This window comes from Fonsecaea pedrosoi (genome assembly GCF_000835455.1).
Source record: "Fonsecaea pedrosoi CBS 271.37 unplaced genomic scaffold supercont1.6, whole genome shotgun sequence".
Lineage (NCBI taxonomy): Eukaryota > Fungi > Ascomycota > Eurotiomycetes > Chaetothyriales > Herpotrichiellaceae > Fonsecaea > Fonsecaea pedrosoi.
The window spans coordinates 2707369-2728200 of record NW_013550610.1 but is presented as its reverse complement, the minus strand read 5'-3'; the positions used below and the strand labels follow the sequence as shown (position 1 = coordinate 2728200).

The following is a 20832-nucleotide window of genomic DNA, read 5'->3' as shown; positions in this document are numbered from 1 at the left end:
GGAAAGGGAAGGTCTCGTATTCCGGAAGCGGAAGCGGATGAGTCGTCCACACCCCGTAGCTAGACTCGTGATGTCATGAGGATGAAAAAGTTCCATCAGCATTACCTATGTATGTATCATGTATCGTGTATCATGTATCAGGTATGGTCTATGCTTGGAGCCAATAACCGCTGCAAGTCTAGACTTGTATATACCGAGAGAGTACTTGTCGATGTCGTCCGTCTATCTGTTACTTGTGCCTGTCTGCCTACCTTGTAGGTAGTGGTGTACCGAGAGTGGAACATCATCACGTGTGTGTGGTATCTGTCTATGTGCTCTATGCTCTACCTTCTACCTTCTATGTTCTACTGGACTGGCGTCTTCGTGTCTATACCATTGCTCCTGAGCCTCCCTCTGCCCCTTCTATTCGAGCACGCCAGATCCATTCATCGAGGAAATAAAATACCTTTGACAAAATCGATAGAACGCAGTCCACCGACATTAATCACGACGCCCTCTTCATCTCAATCCCCTTGGTGCCGTCCATGACCCTCTTAATCTTCTCCTCGTCCACCTCTCTCCCAGGTTTGCCCATGTACCAGGTTATGTCGCTGCCGTCCCTCTCGCAGACGTGAAAGCCGTTGCCGAAGAAGCCAAACATGTTGTCCTGGTCGTCATACTCGATCTCGTAGTCCTCGAAGCGCGGCTTCTCGAGCAGGCGCAGGAAATGAAGTCGCGAGCCCGGATAGACGGCGGGTTTTCCGTCGACTTTGCCGCCCTTGAACCAGCTTGAGCAGGGTCCTGTTCGAGAAGTAAGCACATGTCCGTTTCTACTCATGCCGTATTGTACTGCCATCCGCCACGCGATCAGAGGAAATCAGAGCGGACAAAAGAACTCACCGGTCCAGGCAGTCCTCTTCAAGAAGGAATCTGCATGTCTCAAGAATTGGTCCACCACCTTCGCCTTGGGTCGCAGACTCCGAATGTTCTCCACCTGCATCTTCTCGATCACTTGGACGGTGTAGTTACAGTACCCTTCGATCAAGGGGAAGAAACTGCCGTGTGCCGACGGACAGTAAGCGCCGCCGTAGACGAAATAATTGGGCACCTCGGCCAGGCCGAGACTCAAGTACGAAGGGACGTGAGGGTGATCTTTCCATTCTTCATTTTTCGAAACACCGTTGACACTCAGCGGGAAACGGGGTTTGTATGAGGTGTCAAAGCCTGTGGCGCAGATGATCACGTCAACTTCCCTCTCTTGGCCGTCTGGATCGATGAAGCCCTTTTCCGTGATCTTTTGCAGCTGCGATGCAAACGCCGTGGTTTTTTCGCCCGTCAGGGCTTCCAGGTATCCGTTTCCAGGAGTCGGACGACGGCACCCGACGAAGAACTCGGTCGGCATGATCTTCTCCAGTAGGTCCGGCCGGTCTTTGAGCAGCGTCCTCATTTCGTTCTCAGAGTATTCCCGGGCAGCCTTTTGTGCCTCCGAACCATTGATGATGAAGCCGAAGCGTTGATTGAGCTCACCTTCGATCATTTTGCAGTAGGCCAGATACTCGTCAGGATCATCAAACAGCTTCCGTTGTTCCTCATTGTAAATGAAATTGGCACCATCCTTGCCTGCGAATGCTTGAGCGAAACCGGCTGTGATCCAGATCTTGTTCCGAATCCAGGTGTATACCTTGTCGACTTTGTCATAGATATTCGGCAGGATCTGAACAGCGCTGCTTCCAGCCCCGACCAGTGCGACCCGTTTACCCTTGAGATCCGTGTTCTGATCCCATTGGGCTGAATGAAGGAGGGTACCCTTGAAATCGTGCAGACCAGGGATGTCCGGCCACTTCCATTTGTTCAAAACTCCACCCCCGTCGATGACTATATCTGCATGATCCTCGAATTCCCGTCCCGTGGTGAGGTCCTGCACACGGACAGTCCATTGAGCGGTGCCCTCGTCCCAAGAAAGAGCGACAATTCGGTGCCGCAACTTGACATACTTCTCAATAAAATTGTTCTCCTGCTCGACCTTTTTGATGTAGTCCCAAATTTCGGGCGAGTATGAGTAGTACCGGGACCATGACGTGGGTCTCCAGGGAAACTGGTACACCACACTGGGTATGTCACAGGCACAGCCTGGATAACGGTTCTCATACCAGGTGCCGCCAACATCAGCGTTTTTCTCGTAGCATATGATTTCGACATTTTTCAGTCTCTCTTCTGCGGTTTTGAAAAAGTTCAAACCAGACATGCCAGCACCGAGGACGGCGATACGCATCTTCTTCCGAGAACCGTACAATTGCTCCAGGATTTCAACATCGTCCGGTGATGGGTTGTTCAACAATGGGCGCGTTTGTTCCCTGAGAGCAAGTCCAGCTCTATCAGCGTCGTCGGGGAGATACATCCCCCCATAGCCGTTGGTGGTGGCCGATGGCGCCATGTTCGTGATTGAAAGAGGTGGCTAGACAAATGGGCAACATATCCACGGCCAGGGAACTCCATAGATCCCGTCTTTATATAGACATCCACACGTCCACACATCCACACACGAGACATGATTCATTCGGTTCCGAGAATCGGTCCACCTGCTTTGACGAAAATCCTACATCCGGTGGACAAGTAGGAAGGTCGATGAGTGCGGAGATGTTTAGTACTATTGGCCGCTATTCTCCGCATATTTGGAGAGCCGAGGCTGCGCTTTTGGTTGTTGTGATAAGACTCGGTGGGAAAGACGACAGTGTATCATAGCTGAGCCATGAGGCTGGGGTTCACGACGACAGCTGGAACTATCAGGCTGAGCCACAGCGTACGCGGTATTGGTTGGAACTACGTCTCGTCATATGAGACAGCACAAGGAGGAACGAGCGCATGAGCAACTTCGGTACGCCGTGGCACGAGTGGGTTAGAGGTGATAGTGTGTGTGGTGGCAAAAGCCAAAAAGGAGGCTCAGCCTCGGCCAAGACGAAGTGACATGGAATATTTGTTTTTCCGGACCCGGTGGCCCTTTTGCTCACAACGGGATTCCAGCGAGCGAGATGAGCGAGATTTGAATGGGTGGCACTGCATGGCCGCTCCCAGCCTTCCTGCGCCCGCCCCACGCATGTAAGTATCGTGGTACCTTAGAAGCCTAGCCTTCCACTCCCTCCGCCCTCTCCGCTTATCACAAATCTGGCTGGTCGATCTTCTCGAATCCTCGAAAACAACAAGCCAACCACTGATACGTATGGGCCAGCCTTGACTGCGCCTCACTTGACGACAAATTCTTTGCCCTGCGCATCATATTGCCATCCCAGGTACCACCCGGATACTGCGACTACAAAGACTCGTCTTATCCTCACAAGGCTTTCCAATCACTTTTCCTCTCTCAGTTTACATTACAACCTCGAGAACAACTTATCTGGCTCGACACCATGGCAGACATACAACGACAGCCTCTCTCTCCTCTGCAAACACAGATCCCTTCCTCAAACTCTCCTCCCGCTTCAACCGCCTCCTCGCCTCGCCCATCTCTATCCGCCAAACGTTCCCGATCACCTCTCTCAATCGATCTCTCCTCTCTACCGCCTCTTTCCCAACCAGCACCTCCCTCCAACACTCTCCTGATCACTCGCCTTGATGATCCCAAGATCTTCCACCCAGCGTCCCTGGCGACAATCAGACAACACATCACAGACATCGCACCCTTGAATTCCTTCTCCCCACTCAAGTCCATGCACCGCATCATCTGCTCCTTCTACGACGTCGATGCCGCCATTGCCGTTAGACAGGTTATCGACGGGTCTGCGATAATGGGAGATACCGTCGCAAAGTGCTACTTCGGTGAACCGACCCCGATAGGGGACGAGAAGAAATACCTTGACCGACCGGACGCCGGGAGGTTGTTCTTTATCAGCCCCCCACCGAGCCCTCCCGTGGGCTGGGAAATGAAAGAGGAGGACCCTCCAAACACACATGTCCACGCCGAAGATCTGGCGTCGAAGCTGGAGAAACTAAATGGCAAGCTCACATCGGCCCCCACCAACGCTGCCGACGACTCCGCCTCTGAAGACGACGCCAAAGTACAATACACGGCCGAAGGGCTGCGGAGGTTGAAAGCCAGCCGAGCGCCGGCCGTCTCCGGCGTGTCTGCAGACACATCACCCACGGCCGACGCATCACCAAAGAAGCACCGGAGTCGAAGCTCGACTTTGATCTACGACCCCAAAGCCCACGGTGACAGCCCCGCGCTTCCGGCGGTAATGCTGGAGGCCGAAGATGAATCCGATGTGGAGCTGGAGGCGGAGATTCCGTCCAAGAAGATAATGGCCAGTACGGCACGTCCGCCTGTGGAGTTGATGCAACATTGATGGAATTGTCTTGAGGGGTAAGGTACTCTTTGGGAAAAGAATGGCCGAGATTGGCATCACAACGGGATGAACACCACGAGATTGGCGTTTTTGGGAAGAGGATAGGCTGCGTTAGGCCCGTCTAGATTGGAAGACGAAATTAATATCCGTTGGCTACTGGGTTATGGGATAAAGACCAAGGTGCAGAAAACATGGTTGGTCGAACCCGGGATATAGTCATTGTCCCGTATCTATAATCCTTCATATGAATACGACGATCACCCCGTCCACCAGGCCGGTGAAGCTTGGTAACATTCTCACAATGTCCTTCGTAAAGACCCTGCCTCCTTTGTCTCCATCCATGCCTTTGTATACCATACCTCCGTGATAGCCTGCAAACGGCTAGTGTAGGACAGGAAAGATAAAAATACTGGACGAGCGCTGTCTGTAGGCACGTCCGGTGGTGGCGGCGCCGCCACCGCTAAGAATACCTCGTTGCCATAACTCCGTATCAATGCAAATTGCTGTACAAAACGTGATGTTGTTCATCCCCAGATTCGGTCCAGAAGAGCCCCATCCCGGTCAATTGAACGGATAAGCCAACGTGATACCAAAAAGGCACATAAGATGGGTGTTTTCGTCCAGTCCCTCAGACACACACTTTTTTTGTTCCCCCCAACAAGCCTCCTCGTTTGTATTCTTTCTCGCATTATTCTTCAATGCCTTTGAAGTGCCGGTACCATTTCTTGTGTTGCTCGAAGAAGACCATTGTACATATCGTCTGCGGGCCCAGGCGCATAAAGCTCGGGACCCATCCTCGGAACATCCACAGGAGGCCTTCCTTCTGGCTGGCCTGCGTCAGGATTTCGAATATGCCCATCTTACCCCCTGCGGACATGACCCGTGTTTTGATCACATCAACGGGCGAGCACGTGGTGGTCGCGACGAAACCTGCCGCCAACGAGGCGCAAAAGTGCGTGCTGAGAGTGTCGGCCATTCCAAAAGTGTTTATAAAGGCGGATTTGAACCCGTCGTAGCTCGCCAGCTGCGCGGCGTTCATGAGTAATGCTCTAGTAGAATTCGCGGTCACGCCGCGAAATATTGACATGGGCCCCTCTTCGCGGATCATTCGTAGTAGGCCGTCGAGTGCATGTTTGTAGTTTCGTTGAAGTTCGGGAGGCTTGGTGAAGTCGGATTGCATTCGTACGTTGAGTACGTCCCCAGGATTGCCAGCTATTCCGCCCAAGAGTCCCGCGGTAGAGGACATGAGAATGAGATTGAGTAGAGGCTGTTGTGGCTTAGGATTTTCAGGTGTGGGCTGGACGGCGAATCGAGACTTCAGGTCTTCGTACACGCCAAATCGAACGGTCGAGTAAGTCATTTGCCGAAGCAGAGCGGCTGAGAGACCGGAGTATAGACCTAAAAGCCCTTGATTGCGGAAAACATACGCGAAGGTGCCGAGCGTGGTTTTGGGCGCATTTGGAGGGCGGGTTTGTAGGCGGACCTTGACTGTATCAGATTGTTAGAAGAGACCGCGAACACGACTGAACCCGAGGAGAGCGACATACCCAGGTCCAGAGGATGAGTGACTACCGCAGCCATTGAAGCCGCACTTCCACCGAACCAGAAGGGATAATGGATCGCTGCTGCAGCTTTCCGCTGCTTTGGCACAGCTTCGACATTGTGCCTAGTGGTTGTGTCAACGGTTGGAGCAGTTTCGGCCATGGCTCCATTCCCAAAAGTCGCAGTCGTGTCTATCGAACGGCAAACATCAAAGGAAAGCAGGCCCAAAAAGGATACGATAGGAATGAAGAGAGGAGGAACAAACAGTAACGAATGCTCGCGGAAGCGCAGGGCTACCGGTACATATGTATGTAAGTTTTAAATGAGGAATAATGGTTAGGGGAGAAAAACTGCGGCAGCTGTACAATCAATCAATGTTTAATGTTTAGGTGGATTCGGAGATAACTTGATGATCGAGGATGCCTCGTTCCGAGAGACACGGGGAATCTCGAGACAGCCGGGTGGAAGAAAGCGATATCGGCTCCGAGCCATGTACCTTGTGTGCTCGTACATACAGACAGATCCACACAAAGCTTGACCTCTTTCCAGAGCTCAGGAAAATAATCAAACTTCGGGTCGCCGTGCCGCGTTCTCCCACTGCTTTTCATCAAGCTCCATACAACCATTCCTATGTATGCCGTTTAGAACGGCTAGTCCAATCCTTCTCAATTATTTCCGATGCGGCTTCTCAAGACGGGAGCGTTTGTGCGTGCCGCTCAAGCTGCCAGATTGTCAATTCCTGGCTGTTCAAGGGCTCCTACCTCATCCCCAGTCGTGGTAGCATCGAGATGGGCGTCCTCCCAGGCTCAAGCCCAAGCTGCAACCGAAGAGCAATCCTTCCCCCAACAATCTGTCAATCTTGTAAACGAGGTCGACCCGGCAAAGACTGGTGCGGCATCAAGCCAGAGCGGAGATCATGTCGAGTTTGAGAGAAAGCTGCAAGAGTTGGGCCAGGAGAACAAAATAGTCCACGACAATGGACAATCTGGAGCAAAGATCTTGGGTTCACCGTACATTTTCGATCAGACCTCAAATCTCTCCAGCTCCATCCTAGACCTCGTCGGTCGTAACCTCTACGATCATCCTGACCACCCCATCTGTATTACGCGGAAGCTCATAGAGTCATGTTTCGAAGAATCGACGTTCAAACACTTCGCGATGGGGAATCCGGTCGTCACAGTCAGAGACAATTTTGATATCCTAGGTTTCCCTGCGGACCATCCAGGCCGTTCAAGGACAGATACATACTATGTCAATTCGTCTCAGCTCCTGCGCACACATACTTCTGCACACCAAAACGCCGCATTTAAGTGGCTCGCAAAGAATCCTTCGAGCAAAGGGTACACCATCTGTGCCGATGTCTACCGCAGAGATAGTATCGACAGGAGTCATTTTCCGGTCTTCCACCAAATGGAAGGTGCCCGAGTTTGGGAAGCCCAGCAGAACCGAGCCGCTCAGATCGAGCGGGACTGTGAAGAGATGCCCAAGACTGGTCTCGTTGTAGAAGACCAAGCCACCGACTTCACAGGAACTGCAAACCCCTTGCAACCTGAACATGACCCCGCGGAAGTGCAACAAGTCGCCAGACATCTCAAACTGAGCCTCGAGTATCTTGTGAGCCGCATCCTCGAGGCCTCTCGACAATCGCTTCCCTCCGCTGCCAGAACCGACGCCCCCATGCAAGCTCGCTGGATTGAAGCCTATTTCCCCTTCACGTCACCCTCTTTCGAACTGGAGGTCCTGTGGCATGGAGGAGAATGGTTAGAGCTGCTGGGAAGCGGCGTCGTGAAACAATCCATACTAAGCAGAGCAGGACTGAATGACCATATCAGCTGGGCCTGGGGTCTAGGCATTGAGCGCTTCGCGATGCTCTTGTTTGGTATTCCGGACATTCGTCTGTTCTGGTCCACCGATCCAAGGTTTTTGAAACAATTCACTCGTGGAAAGATCACCAAATTCGAACCATTCAGCAAATATCCTGCCTGCTACAAGGACATTGCATTTTGGATCAAACCAACCCCTGCAGCATCATCACCGCTCGTTTCACAACTAGCGCACGCGACCTCAGGTGTTGCTGCTGCTGCGGGGGGAGACGCCACAAAAGCATCCCCGACAGAAACTCAGCCTGCTGCATTCCACGAGAATGATATCATGGAAGTTGTACGAGACGTGGCAGGCAGTCTAGTTGAAGACGTGAAACTAGTCGACGAGTTCGTGCATCCCACCACAGGGAGGAAGAGTCTCTGTTACCGGATCAACTACCGAAGTCTCGAGAGGACATTGACAAACGAAGAAGTCAATGGATTGCATGAAGAAGTCGGCCGCAGAATGAAGGACCTATTGGGGGTTGAACTTCGTTAAATTGTTTCCGACCTCGTCGCCCGCCCGCGATCTGTTCAGTCAGGTAACCACTGCCGTCGCCGAGTGAAGGAGCTCACGAAGCCGCCGTCTACTGTTGTTCACCCAGCTGGCGGCCAGCGGGTTATCATGACAGGTAAGAACCCCGACCCGCATTTGCGTCTCATCCCCAGATATCTCTCTGTGATCCAATGATGAACTGCCTAAATCATAATTGTTTCAACCCCATATGATCAACCGACTTGATTATACTGTGCATTTGCCTCTTCTGAATCTTTAACGGATTAGCAAATTTCTCTCTTTCCGGTTTCCTCGTCGCGCAGATTACCCATTCGCTGATGCTGACGATCGCCTTTTGGGGACAGACAAGCGGTTTTCGCACGACGACAATTCCTCGATCCCACTCGACCCATCATCTTGGGAGGTCCATCATCCCGCCTGCCTGCCTGCCTGAGGAGCCAACCAACCAGCCAGCCAGTATTTGATCTATGTATGCCATGGGAACGGGATGGCCACCGCGCGTGTGCCCTTGAACCCTTCAACCCTTCAACCCTTCAATCCTCCAAAATATACCCACTCCCATATCAAGGAAAGACGGGAATGGTCTTCGCGAAAAGATATAGGTATAGGCCTATGTATAATTATTATACTTGTTCCTGTACTTGTACTTGTACTTATACTGTATTACTACTTATCCCACTACTTCCGCTTTCTTCAAAACCATTAAATCTTCCATCACTGGAGATGTGTTCTCTGAATAGAATAGAATAGAATCCAATGCGCATACCTGGGGCTGCTACATCGGTAGCAGGTAGTAGGTCTGGCTGGTAATCCCAATTACATGTCTACATAATGTAATGAAGAGAAGAGTAAGCTGTACAAAGGCAGAGGAGAACCCGAGGGCCCAAGAGCCCAAAGGGGGGAATGTCAGGGGGTGTAAGTACATTTTTGAAGGCACGTTGCAGCAACATGTCATGCGGATTCGTGGTCATCATCTCCGACACCGCTGGTGGGCTTGATATAGACAGACAGATAGACACAGACCACCAAAAATCCCAGCCTCAGCCGCCGCCATTGCCGTCCTGCACGATGCCCATTGTTATTCTCAGTGCCCTTCCACATCAGATTTTCCAAGACGGAACATGTTAGCCGTCACACACACACACACTCTCTCTCTCTCTCACACACACACACACACATTATCACCATGTGCAGCTCCACTCTCCCGTGATCCCGTCACTTCTAAGATGAGAGCCGACATATCGTCCGATTTTTGTAGAATCCCTTCTTCGCGTCATCTCTAAACCTGTCCTTTTGGTGTCACCCACAGGCAGGAAGCGCCGAGACGGAAGTAACGAGATTGAAAGGTCGCAAAACTTTTGGTACAACAGGGTCAAACAAGTGGCCCCGAATTTGGACGTCGAAGCAAGCCGAGGGCTATGAGTTTTTCACGACTCCGACCTTGGCCGCTCTCACAACACGCCCGTTCAGTTTATATCCCTTGCTCTGGGTGTAAAAGACATCACCGTCCTCTTTGCCCTCGACTTTTGTGAAGAAAGTGGCCTCGTCCGTGTTGGGGTCGAATTTGCGCCCTCCGCCCTCCAGGGGGTCGAAGCGCTCCAGACCGTGCTTTTTCAACGTGGACATGAGAATTTCTTCCGTCATCTTCAGGCCCGAGAACAGATTGACCAGGTCCTTGTTGGGCTCCGAGGTGGATGCGGCAGAGGCGGCGACATTAGGTTCGGAGGAAGAGGCGTTGGTCCCAAGGGCTTCTTGAGGCACCGATGACAGTGCCCGATCCAGGTTATCTATTGAATCGAGTAAGTCGGAGGCGAACCGCTGGATGGCAAACTGGCGAGCGGATTCCATGTCTCGACGGGTTCGCTCTTGAAGGTTGCGGTAGTCTGCAACGGAGCGGAGGTATTTGTCCTAGAGAGCCCAAAGTATTAGCCCCCGTTGCATTATCCAGAGCACACATTGCGGAATCCGCACAGTACCTTCAAGTCGATAACCTCCTTTTTGGCCTTCTCAAGCTCTTCCTTTAGAGGGTCTGCCTTTGCCTCCTCCGCGGCTTTTGCCTCTTCTGAAGGAGCCGCTTCCGTGGAAGGCTTCTGTGGCTGCGCGTCGGTGGATTGCCATCTCTGTCCTATCCGTGTTGAGAGGTAGGCGTTTCTGGATGTCCGGGGAGATATGAAGGTGGCGGAAGAAAATGGCGACTGGCGTATCCGTGACGGAGACGCAGATAGTGAGTCTGAGATGGTGCGCACCTGGCGAAGTAATTGCTTCCGAAACATCACGTGGACGGAGAGGGAGAGTAGACTTGAGAAAGTACAGGGACGATAAAAGGCTTTGATTGCGATGAGCTTGAGGGAAAGCTGTTTTGTGTATGGGATAGAAAAGTTATCTGGCCGTCAAGAAGTATTGAGAAATTTAGTCAAAGCACACACGACTCGGCGTCCAAGCTCCGAGCAAAGGCCATTTCGGTAGAGTCGCTGCTTTAACAGTGTTCGGAAAAGGTGCCCCTTTGGGACTGCTCTGCTCCATAACAAACATGAAGAATCAACGAGAAAAGAGACAAATGTCTGCATACGAACAAATCATTGATGCTGATTTCTGTTCTTCTCTGATGCCGCCTAAGTATTGGTACTGGGACCGATGAACCACCAGACTCCTCGCGCAGCCATCCTTGTGCCTGTCCACCAAGGTTTGGTCTTGTGTCAAATTACCAGCACGCCTCCACGTCCAGCATTTCGACCCAACTCGTCCGGAAGGAAGCCATCGCTGCTAATCTCACTGGTCGACATTGTGAGTGCCTAGCACCGTGTTTTTTATGTGTCTTGCCAGGGCCAATGTAAAACTCACAACCCGTGGCAATTGAGCCCTGTCCGCTGCGTTGCTCGTGTAGTTCACTTTCTCGAGGTAATAGGCGTTACCCCCAATGAATTTGGCCACGGCCGATGGATGTGGGATCGTGGTCTTGATCGGAAGCGTGGCTGCTCTGACTCGATGGATCAAAGCAAAACCCAGGCCAAACACCCTCCGAGGTCGAGGCATACTGGCGGCACTGCTTGTTTTGTTCTGGGCCATGATCATAGCCTCATTAGCTCCCATGAGCTTAAGCTTGCCAATTGCGTCCGAGGTCATGTTGATGGTTGGGTGAATGGCTGCCCCGGCGTGTCGCGCAAGAACGAAAGGAAACCCCAAGAACTTCAAGGGCAGAGGCACCGGGGCAGTTTCACTCACTCCCCCTGTTGCACCTCTGCCCCCAGCGCCCTGAACCCCTGCTTTTGCGGATCCCCTTCCAACATCTCCTCCTTCTGTTCCGTGACCGCCATCACTGCCGCCATCACTGCCGCCGTGACCACCACCGTGACTGCATCCGCCTCCTTTCTTGATATCTGCGCCAGGGACAGATGCCTCGGGAGAGAGGTTCTCTTCTTCAAAGCACACATCACCAACCACGCCGTCGCTGGCAGATGTGTCGCTCACAGGATAGCCCAAACCGAGATTCATCCAATGTGCGAGGCCAACAAAGACCCTCGGCGCTCTGTGCGCACTCGCAGCGCTGGAAGCTGGCCAGCTACCCGTGGCGAGCTCGGTGACGGGACTGGACAGGCCAGTACAGGAAGCACCGTGTGCGCAACAGGCTCCGTTTTGGAAAATGTCCACGGTGCAGTAAGTATTTGCCGGACAACAGTTGCCTGCGGTATTGCAAAAGGACATTTCCCCCTCGCACACGCCCCTACCCTTCGCTAGCAACGAGGGGAGGATCAAGTGGTTGACTGTGGTGGTTGTGGAAGGACGTATCAGGACTGTCGTTGGAATCGGCATGCGATGGTATGGCTGTGTATCAAGTATTGTGTCGACCTTGTGATTGAGACCCAAGGCAAGATCACCCAAGGCCAGAAGGCTTAGAGACGCAAATAGAATTTTCATCATATCGAATTCCTTTGATGTCGGTTCCGCAGGTTGAAGGCGTCGCTAGTAGGGACCAAGTTTTCTTAGGGGAGAGAGGGAATATGTTTATAACGACAAAAAAGAAAAAGAAAAGCCATCAGCGCCTGAATGAGATTTCACTTTTCCGTTTACATATCGCCGATTTCATGACAAAGTCAATCACCCCCGAAAGAGTCTCACGAAAAGGGGTTGTTTGATCTTCACTCCCAGTCGTTTGTAAGGCGGCAACAGATGGATAAGTATGTCCTTCAATTCAGGGGGACCACTCGGGCAAACCGAGAGCACACGTATCAACTGGTGATTCCTGATGAACAGGTGATTGGTGCCGTGATATATAGAGAAATATCCAAGGGAAGGGTGATAAAGACAAACCGATATAGGGTTGGCAATCAAGCAACATCTTTTATTTTGCCCATTGTTTCATCTCCAGTCTGGCTGTATCGCTTACAACTAGTCACGAACTATCACATAGATATTCCATGCCAATGTTTCTTCCGTTGGGGACACGATGAGTTTCGTCCGGGTGTCAGAAGTGATGTTGGTAGGGATTGAAGCGGACAAGGTTGCCAGGATTCTGAATAGTCACCACAACTTCCACATCACCGTCCGGCTGTTTGATCTGAGCCTAGATCTTGGTTTCTATCCGAAGCAACATCTTGACTTGACTTCGAGGTAATCGTAGTGCTGGTCGTACTAGGCGCGGCGCTCTGAAGAGAACTATTTCAGCTTGCATTCTAAGGGTGAGCCTCGCAACAGCCGAGATATCTCAACTATGATGGCATCCAGAGAGGAGCTCGCCCACCTGTTGGGCGCCAGCTTCCTTGTCTTTATTGCGCTGGTAACCGATAGGTCGAATTCTTTCGTAGGAGTGCAGTCGGGTGAAATGTTCCGTGGATGTATTCGAGGCCATCAATCCTAGTCAGTCGTAGGTTTTTGTGACAGTCTTGGTCAAGATAGGGCCTGTATCGAGGGAGATTCAGGTGCAGCGGCCGTATAAGTTGTAAGGACTGCGATGTCGTCTTGAGGCCACCTGGGCTGAGAGCCGGTTTTGTACATGATTGAACTCCGAAGTGGCCTGACTGCTCTCGCTCATCATTGTCGCGAGGGTATGATTGGTCCTGATTGTCAGAACACTGCCAGCGCACTGTTCTGGAGGAGTTTCGGCCCCGTAACTGCAGCAAGTTCTGCCGCCATGCCTTTCATAGTATCCGGGTCGTCAATTTTCCCATCTTCCCAGTCCCGGAGATCCTACAAAGTGGTTAGTAAGACGCTGATCGACCCTCGGAAGCTGGGAGCTTATACCTCTAACTCGATCAGAGTGTTGCCTACGACGAGGCGCCAGTGGTCGAGATCAAGACGTTTCACTTCATCTTTCGTCAGCACACCGGGTATCTCGTAATCAAACAAGGATCCTTCGGGTATTTCCGCATCTTCCTCGTCGCTTGGGGGTTCGTCGAACTCTAGATCTTGTTCATCGTCAAACATTCGTCCTCTTTCTTTCGTGGTTTTAGGAGCAGGGCCGCTATCCGAAGTCCCTCTGGCACCTGCTTGTTGAATGGTGCCCTCGGCAGCATCCACTCCACGTTTCCGATCACGGGACGGAGAGACGTATTTCCTCTTGTCGAGCTCCTGGCGATATTTATCATCGAAAAGATTCCATTCATAGCTCTCTGGGTCTAAAGAGTCGTCAGCGAAGGGTGTGGCATGTAACAGGTTGACATACCGAGGATGTAGGTCGGACAGAAAGCGGCTTTGTAGCGCATCTTTGTACATGAGTGGATATAATAGCCTACTTGTGATGAGCCAGTAAACACGCGGAAGGCACTCTCAACACACCCATGTAATAGTACTCGTAACCGACTTCTTTGGCCAGCGATATCTCTCGCAGAGCACTCATCTTTCCCAGATCCCAGGCCTCGTAGTCAGGATCATAGCTTGTGAGTGATGAGTAGTGTATTCCAAGTTGAAAAGATCAGAACTTACAAGAGATAGACTGAGCTGACGGCATGGGGTAGAAGGTCGAGAACTGCAACAGCCACCAGCTTTCCATCAAGGCGATAGCACTGGTGGTACGACCCCAGTTTGAGTGTCTTGCCGCCGATCTTGAGAATCTTCCGGTCAAGACCAGTGCATAAGAATCGCTTGAAGTCAGACTCTTTCCACCGTGATGCAGGGTCTTTGTGTATCCGCAACTGATATTTCAAGAAGATCTCGTATCTGACGCTTGTGAGATGTAGGTCGCAAGCTCGTGCTGATACTCACTTCTCCTTTGTGAAGCTATCGCCTTCGAGATTGACCTCGAACCTATGAGCAGGTTCAATGGACACACCAGTCTTTTTGCCCACTGGACGCTTAACATTGTCGTATTCCGCTTTGTGGACCGCGGTCGACAGGTCAAATTTGTCTCTCAGACGGCGCTTTTCCCTGTGCATGTTAGCTGCATTCCCACAACCATGCGCTTCAACTTGCTCTCGCGATTGTGGACACAGCATAGCAGCTTTTCGTTTGTATTCTGGGCCAAGAACGTAGTTGTTCCATCGATTCATCACTTGTCGTTGGTCTTTCACGGGTCGGAATTCTGATGCCTTGAGACTGTGGATATTAGCGGGCCTCCACCATATTGTTTTTGTTGTAAAGCATCTCATACCGTATCGTGTAGTGGGGACAACATGAACGCAGGAGGTCCGGTTTGTAATAGAGCGATCCTGATCTCCTCCAGCCCCTGTCCATCAGGTATTGATAGTGATCGACTCGCATGTTGTCACACGACATGTAATACGAGGAGCCTGCACTTTCAGCTAAGGCCTCTGCAAAAGAAAACATAGACAAGGGGTAGGTGGCAAATAACGCCAGGGCGCTGGGGAAGGACGGTGACCTACTGCCTGCGGCATTCTTGCAATATCCACACCAATTCTTTCTCTGATAGCCTGATCACAGTCAGATTCAATCATCTGCTCGACGCAGGGGAGCCAGCCTCGCTGAACAGGTGGCCAACATAATATGATAGCCCGGGACAAGCGGGTCGGGCCATGGCTCATGTTTGTGAAGGAATCAGGGTCAGTTGTCCGTCGCAAATAGAACTTACCAAGGGGCTTCAAAAGTGAGATTTCGTTTGTCATGATCAACTGCGAGCACTAGTGGATCCCCTGCTCAAGCCAAAGAAGGAATATCTGAGCCTTCACGCATTACACAAGTATCTTTGAATGGACAAGTCGGTCTCCCAGCGAAGGCAGAATGACGACTCACTCGCGGCTCAATATGATGTCACCTGGTTCCCGTTGGCAGGCAGACAATGACGAATTCCCATTAATATCCAAGGTCACAGGCGGTCCGACACAAGGGCATCAAAGGAGCAACTCATCAGCCGGAGAACCCCCAGTCATATCCAGGCAATACTTCCCGTGGAACTCGTTCGTGGGATATGCACACGACTGGCTCCGAGGCAACCAATGGAGGATACTCTGGCAGTGCGCGGTGTACTGGTGTACTGGACCTTAAAGGCTGGAACACAACGCAGCAGTCTTTTAGGAGAGAACCCCCACTTCCTGCCTGGATCTTGGGCGCTCGCGTGAGCAGTCTGAGGAGGGGCACCGTTAGCCCCGAGGCGAACTGGAGGTTGTTTGGATGAGCGGTGTTAAGGGCGAGCAAGCCGAGGAACCGTAACTGGAAGCGTCGAGGCAAGCAGAAAAGGCGGTTAGGAGGGAGAAAGACGGGGGGTCGAGTATCAGAAATTTAGACCAGTATAAACGTGAAGATGGGCACGTGTATGTTCGTCGTGTGCTTCGATTCGAAGGGGGGAATGGCGTGGAAGCGGTGGAAGCGTTGGAAGTGGACACGGAAGCGGTTTGGAGTGACATGGGCCAGCAAAGGACGCAGCGATTCGAGCGAACGAGATGTGCTGGAACCTAGCAATTAGTCGGTTGACAAGCCTCTGATGCCGTTTGGGAAGCCAAATAAAATACCAAAAATCCCACTCGATGAAGTGAGGGAGTGCCTGGTCGTTCTCCTGCCGCAGTGTCTCTAGCCGCATCAGTCATGAGGCATGAGGCACGAGGGACGTCGATGGACCATGAGCGAGCAATGAATCAAGCATGCAGCATTAAAAGCAAAAGAGAATGGAACATGGCTTGATGGTCTCGCATGCCTCGTTCCCTGTCCCCTGGCACCGCTGGGTCACTGGTGGGAAACTGCGATTCGCCATTGCCCGCCCTCGCCCAGGTCAGGAAATCGCCGCTACCGATGTTTTTTTTCGTGCTCCCCCATGAGTGTCCACCCACTATGCACCTGCACCTCCGACACTCAACTGCCAAAAAAACTAAACTTGTCCAAAAGGCTACATAACTATGGCTATACCCTTCCTCAGGATGCTCTACACGTCAACTTCGTTCCCTCAGCCCCGTGCCACACGGGACTGAAGGTCTCCCTCATTCATGCGCTGTATCGCACACCCAGCTGCTATCGTCACCATGGGTCATCTTTGATCCCCTTCGTCTTCTCTTTCTAGAGACTGACCTCGCCGCCTTGCACCCGGGAGCAGCTCGATAGTGTTCCCACGTGCCTCCCTTCACCGTCTCTTTCTACGTTCGCTTCTGCCACTTTGTTAGCCTAGAATATCCTCCGAGACAGTCGTACCCAAACGGTCCTTTCCTTTAAGACTTCTGGCTTGTGGCCGTCCGTCCAAGCCCGGCGGTTCCCACAATCATGGCCAAAGAAATGTCCATGACCTCTCGCACCGGCACGGCCAATCAGCGTATGTATGCCACTGCTTTTTTTTTTTTTAGGTCAGCTTGAATTTCTCGTGCTCATCGTGTCGCAGGCTATGGAACAAAGGGCGAGAGACTGGTCGCAGGTGTTGTCCCCTTGTCTGCAGACAAGACCCGAGTTCTACTCATTCAGTCCTCCCGGCGTAATGGCTGGGTGCTCCCCAAAGGCGGCTGGGAATTAGATGAAGCCTCGGCGTCAGTTGCTGCCGTCCGAGAAGCGTGGGAAGAAGCCGGGATCATCTGCAAGGTCGAAAGAGACCTGGGTCACATTCCGGATACGAGGCCAACAACTGCCGTTACGAAACACGCTCCTAAAGCGAGTTACCACTTCTTCGAAGCTGTCGTGACCGAGGAGAAGGATAACTGGCCCGAGAAGAACAAGAGATCCAGGCAGTGGTATGCTTATGCACAAGCAGTTCAGCTACTGAACTCCCGGCCCGAGTTGTTGGAGGCTTTGAGGAGGAGTTCGGTCAAGAAATGAAAAGAATTGGATGAGCGGTCGTGTCTAGACAGCCTACATCAATGCCGGTTAGAGAATACCCGAAGAGAAGCCTTGCGGAAGATGACAACTGAAGGGCTTGATCATTGTCTTACTGCTGCGTTGGTCCTGGCAGGCGATCCAAGGAACAACAGCGGCCTTTGGGCGGTTGCCACTGAGAGCATTAGCTCAAGCATCGAATAGAAGACCCCAGAGTTCACATGAGCAACTGCATATTGGTGCTGTGAACGCATCGACCCCTTGGGATCAAGGGCGACATATGCAGGAGTGACCTGGCAAAACAGTACCATGGGGCTCACACTGCCCTCAAATGATAGCGTTAACATCTATGGGAACCTTGAGCCAAGTACTATCTATTCCTGAACCAATCGAATTTTTGCGCATCAGCACGGTACGATTGCTCTGGTTATTGTTGAACCCACGAATGTTAGTAGACACTTTCGGCGGCCCAATACACAGGTCTGGAAGCTGCATGATAGACACAGACTGAAAGCAGTACAACAATGCATCGGACCATGTACGTAGCTGTATTGGAGGAGTGTGTTGGCTGCCACTGGTTTCATCTGGGTCTATGTACAATATCCATGCCACCCTGGGCTTGCCGTGAGAACTCCGCGTCTGTAGGCCGGGTTTTTTCTTCTTCCATCTGCATCCCGATAACTCATTCGACTCTCTAGTGCTCCAAGTCGACGGGAAAGTTTCCAGCTTCACGCTGATCGTCCCACCTATGAACCCAGGAGCTAGGGCACAGCGATCGATATGCCAAATAGAACTGAGACAGGTCAGCATGAGTCCCGGTCTTTTGGCCATGGGCATATACCTGTCTGCATGGCTTGAAATCTTCGCCCTTTGCAAGAATACACTTGTGATAATCGACGTAGTTTTGCCAACAATGTTTTGTCCTAGAATACCCACGATTAGGCTGCTGGATGTTTTCGGCCACGGTGGAAGGGAACGTACTGGTTCTGGTTGGGGAAACGGGCGTCGTATCCAGCTGTTATATCGTTAGCACGAATTTCAAAGCAGTCGTGGACCTGGAAGCATTCGTACCCGTAACAAACTTGAAGGGTTTGGTGACGTTTCCGCCGAGCTCCTCAGCGTCAGGGACCTCAATTTGAGTCATCTTGGCAGGTGGTAGGATCCTCTTGTGAACGCGGTGGAATATAGACAGAAGCTCGAGTGCTGAGGTTGAGTTGAAAAAGGAAGCTTCAGAGGGGAGGTTGTCACCTGAGGACTGCAATGAGGTTGAAAGTCGGAGGTTGCAGAAGCTACTAAGGCGTAACAAGAGTGGCCTGATTCTGATTGGCTGTCGTACTGCACAGAGCTTGGGAGCAACTTCAACTGCGACCAACTCCAACGTCACTCTTCCTCGTCCCAAACATCTCTCTCTTCAGCTTCGCTTCCAACTCTCCACTCCGCCTCCAAGCACACAGCAAGGATGAACACTGTGAGACTCTTGAGGCTGCAACCCCTTCGGGCAGCTGGCATGCGGCAAGCTGCCTTCCGTCAATCCGCCCAAAAACAGACTGCCAGACCATTCCACAACACCCGAACCAGGTTCAGGGCTAAGGTGAGCAGGAGTATGTGCCGGATGGTTAAAGACTCATACTAATTATCTCTAACAGGAGGACGACCAAAGCGGTAAGACGGGCCGACATATAGACCTTCGACCAAGCAACTGACCTTGACAACCCGCAGCGCACACCATCACCCAGAGAATTCGCATGCTTAAGAGAATCCCCCCGGAGTTGCTCCCTCTCGGCGTTGTCATTTCGTACGTATATCCGTTCTTAATGAACTTGGAAGCACAATTGAGCAAAAATACTGGATCTCGAGACAAATACTGATACGTTTTCTTGCCGTTGTAGCTTCGCCTTGTTCGCTGCTTGCTTTGCTATGGCTAGGAAGCTCTTCACTGACAGGACCCTTCGCTTGCAGCGGTCTCAACAGAAACATTGAGAAGGAAATGGTAGCATATGGAGATTGGCAGCAAACAGACGTGTGAACAATGGAGAGTCTCTGCTATATCCTAAATTGCTGAGAGTGGAGATGATTCCGAGCCTTGCGGATTGTGTATATAACACGGCAGCCAGAAGGGAAATTGACAGTCTTTTCTGAGATTTGTTGACACCATATTGATCTTCATCTCAGCGCACTTTCCGGCAACCTCGCTGGTGCCGAAGTAATTCGGCTTTGCCAGCTCTCTTCTTAACCCTTTCCGACTTCTCCAGAAGACTGTGCTTGTCTTTCATCTGCTCGGCATGGCAAACTCGATGTTGATGACAGTGGCTGCCTTATTTCCCTGACTTCTGCAGGAACTGCATATTTCCAGCGCTACGATTGGCGCTATTGGATGGTTAGGCCCTTGCCTACCACCATTGCTGCTGTTTTTTTGGTTGGAGCCATTTCAATCTCGTGATGGCGTTGATCTCGTCCGGTCATCTCTTCGCTCACTCGGGTTTCGGCCCAGCAACATCTAGACCCTCTAATCCATCCATGGGATCTGCGGGCCTCTCGTTCTTTGCGCTTTCCACAGCAGCCTTGTCCTCGTTCGCTGTACCATATTTTGCTAGATAGTCCTCCTTGATTGCCACAAGGTTAGCACTCTTCCTCCCTAGCTAGTCTAACAAGAGAAAGAATGACCAAACTAAACATAAAAGCATCGACAAATTTCAGCCACACTCACTTGTTCCCAGATAGCGGTGGTGCTGCCCAACCCAACTTGTCCGGTTTCCTTTCTGTCGGGTTTGGCCATTGCTACCTTGATCACCCGTCCGTAAAGCTCACTCTGATCCATGTTGTCGATTGCTTCCTTTGCATCAGCCGCATCCTCGAACTCAACATATCCAAAGCCGCGGTGCAAATCTGTCGAAGACGGCGCCTCAGGCTTGGGTAGCGTTATGTCCACTATTTCGCCAAATGGGACGAACGCCTCCGAGAGAGTTGTGGCGGTCACAAGATTGGTGTCGAGACCGCCAACGTAGATTGTACTGTTTGGGCGATTTGGTCCCTCCGCCATTCTCGTGCTTCTCGACCCTGCACGGACTCGAAAAGAGAGGCTCAAAGTCGAAAAAATGTGGAATACCAAGATCACGTGGGATTGAGGTCTGCCTGTGCTGCCAGCCTAAGCTGCGGCTGCGGAGTTCAACATATGGGGGGTCAGGGATGACGCTGGGAGGCCACTAATCGTTTTGCGGCCCTAAAACCTTCTGGACAAACGACGGTGTCCAGATTGGAAAGTTGAAATCCTCAGATGTATCAGAGTGGAAGATGAGACCAGCTGGTTGCTAAATTGTGATTCTCCTGTCTATCTGTTCACTTGAAGCTTGTTTCTTTCCTGCTGCATGACTTAGCCTTTCTTTACTCCTGTTTACCTCTCTTCCTCCCTTGAAGC

At 51.7% G+C, this 20832-nt stretch overlaps 11 protein-coding genes across 11 annotated transcripts; 4 read left to right on the top strand and 7 right to left on the bottom strand.

The window, feature by feature from the left end:
• Positions 1–484: 484 nt before the first annotated feature.
• Positions 485–2413, bottom strand: Z517_09824 (uncharacterized protein; the record flags this gene model as incomplete). The annotated part of the gene is made up of 2 exons (XM_013425732.1): positions 485–780; positions 880–2413. The coding sequence occupies 2 exons, from the start codon at positions 2411–2413 to the stop codon at positions 485–487; spliced, it is 1830 nt and encodes a 609-aa protein (XP_013281186.1).
• A 970-nt stretch (positions 2414–3383) lies between these two features.
• On the top strand, positions 3384–4319 carry Z517_09823 (uncharacterized protein; the record flags this gene model as incomplete). The annotated part of the gene is made up of 1 exon (XM_013425731.1): positions 3384–4319. The coding sequence occupies one exon, from the start codon at positions 3384–3386 to the stop codon at positions 4317–4319; it is 936 nt and encodes a 311-aa protein (XP_013281185.1).
• Positions 4320–5007: 688 nt separating this feature from the next.
• On the bottom strand, positions 5008–6023 carry Z517_09822 (uncharacterized protein; the record flags this gene model as incomplete). The annotated part of the gene is made up of 2 exons (XM_013425730.1): positions 5008–5807; positions 5867–6023. 2 exons carry the CDS (start codon positions 6021–6023, stop codon positions 5008–5010), a joined length of 957 nt encoding a protein of 318 aa, XP_013281184.1.
• Positions 6024–6539: 516 nt separating this feature from the next.
• Z517_09821 (phenylalanine-tRNA ligase) lies at positions 6540–8222 on the top strand (the record flags this gene model as incomplete). The annotated part of the gene is made up of 1 exon (XM_013425729.1): positions 6540–8222. The coding sequence occupies one exon, from the start codon at positions 6540–6542 to the stop codon at positions 8220–8222; it is 1683 nt and encodes a 560-aa protein (XP_013281183.1).
• Positions 8223–9656: 1434 nt separating this feature from the next.
• Z517_09820 (uncharacterized protein) lies at positions 9657–10513 on the bottom strand (the record flags this gene model as incomplete). The annotated part of the gene is made up of 2 exons (XM_013425728.1): positions 9657–10148; positions 10217–10513. The coding sequence occupies 2 exons, from the start codon at positions 10511–10513 to the stop codon at positions 9657–9659; spliced, it is 789 nt and encodes a 262-aa protein (XP_013281182.1).
• A 496-nt stretch (positions 10514–11009) lies between these two features.
• Positions 11010–11942, bottom strand: Z517_09819 (uncharacterized protein; the record flags this gene model as incomplete). The annotated part of the gene is made up of 1 exon (XM_013425727.1): positions 11010–11942. The coding sequence occupies one exon, from the start codon at positions 11940–11942 to the stop codon at positions 11010–11012; it is 933 nt and encodes a 310-aa protein (XP_013281181.1).
• A 1359-nt stretch (positions 11943–13301) lies between these two features.
• On the bottom strand, positions 13302–14933 carry Z517_09818 (uncharacterized protein; the record flags this gene model as incomplete). The annotated part of the gene is made up of 8 exons (XM_013425726.1): positions 13302–13424; positions 13479–13852; positions 13900–13968; positions 14013–14110; positions 14160–14393; positions 14439–14580; positions 14626–14768; positions 14824–14933. The coding sequence occupies 8 exons, from the start codon at positions 14931–14933 to the stop codon at positions 13302–13304; spliced, it is 1293 nt and encodes a 430-aa protein (XP_013281180.1).
• A 1944-nt stretch (positions 14934–16877) lies between these two features.
• Positions 16878–17420, top strand: Z517_09817 (uncharacterized protein; the record flags this gene model as incomplete). Its single annotated transcript, XM_013425725.1, has 2 exons — positions 16878–16926; positions 16993–17420. The coding sequence occupies 2 exons, from the start codon at positions 16878–16880 to the stop codon at positions 17418–17420; spliced, it is 477 nt and encodes a 158-aa protein (XP_013281179.1).
• Positions 17421–18111: 691 nt separating this feature from the next.
• Positions 18112–18561, bottom strand: Z517_09816 (uncharacterized protein; the record flags this gene model as incomplete). The annotated part of the gene is made up of 4 exons (XM_013425724.1): positions 18112–18210; positions 18259–18340; positions 18399–18432; positions 18489–18561. The coding sequence occupies 4 exons, from the start codon at positions 18559–18561 to the stop codon at positions 18112–18114; spliced, it is 288 nt and encodes a 95-aa protein (XP_013281178.1).
• Positions 18562–18876: 315 nt separating this feature from the next.
• Z517_09815 (uncharacterized protein) lies at positions 18877–19285 on the top strand (the record flags this gene model as incomplete). The annotated part of the gene is made up of 3 exons (XM_013425723.1): positions 18877–19008; positions 19064–19079; positions 19137–19285. 3 exons carry the CDS (start codon positions 18877–18879, stop codon positions 19283–19285), a joined length of 297 nt encoding a protein of 98 aa, XP_013281177.1.
• Positions 19286–19888: 603 nt separating this feature from the next.
• Positions 19889–20457, bottom strand: Z517_09814 (uncharacterized protein; the record flags this gene model as incomplete). The annotated part of the gene is made up of 2 exons (XM_013425722.1): positions 19889–20020; positions 20125–20457. The coding sequence occupies 2 exons, from the start codon at positions 20455–20457 to the stop codon at positions 19889–19891; spliced, it is 465 nt and encodes a 154-aa protein (XP_013281176.1).
• Positions 20458–20832: the final 375 nt, after the last annotated feature.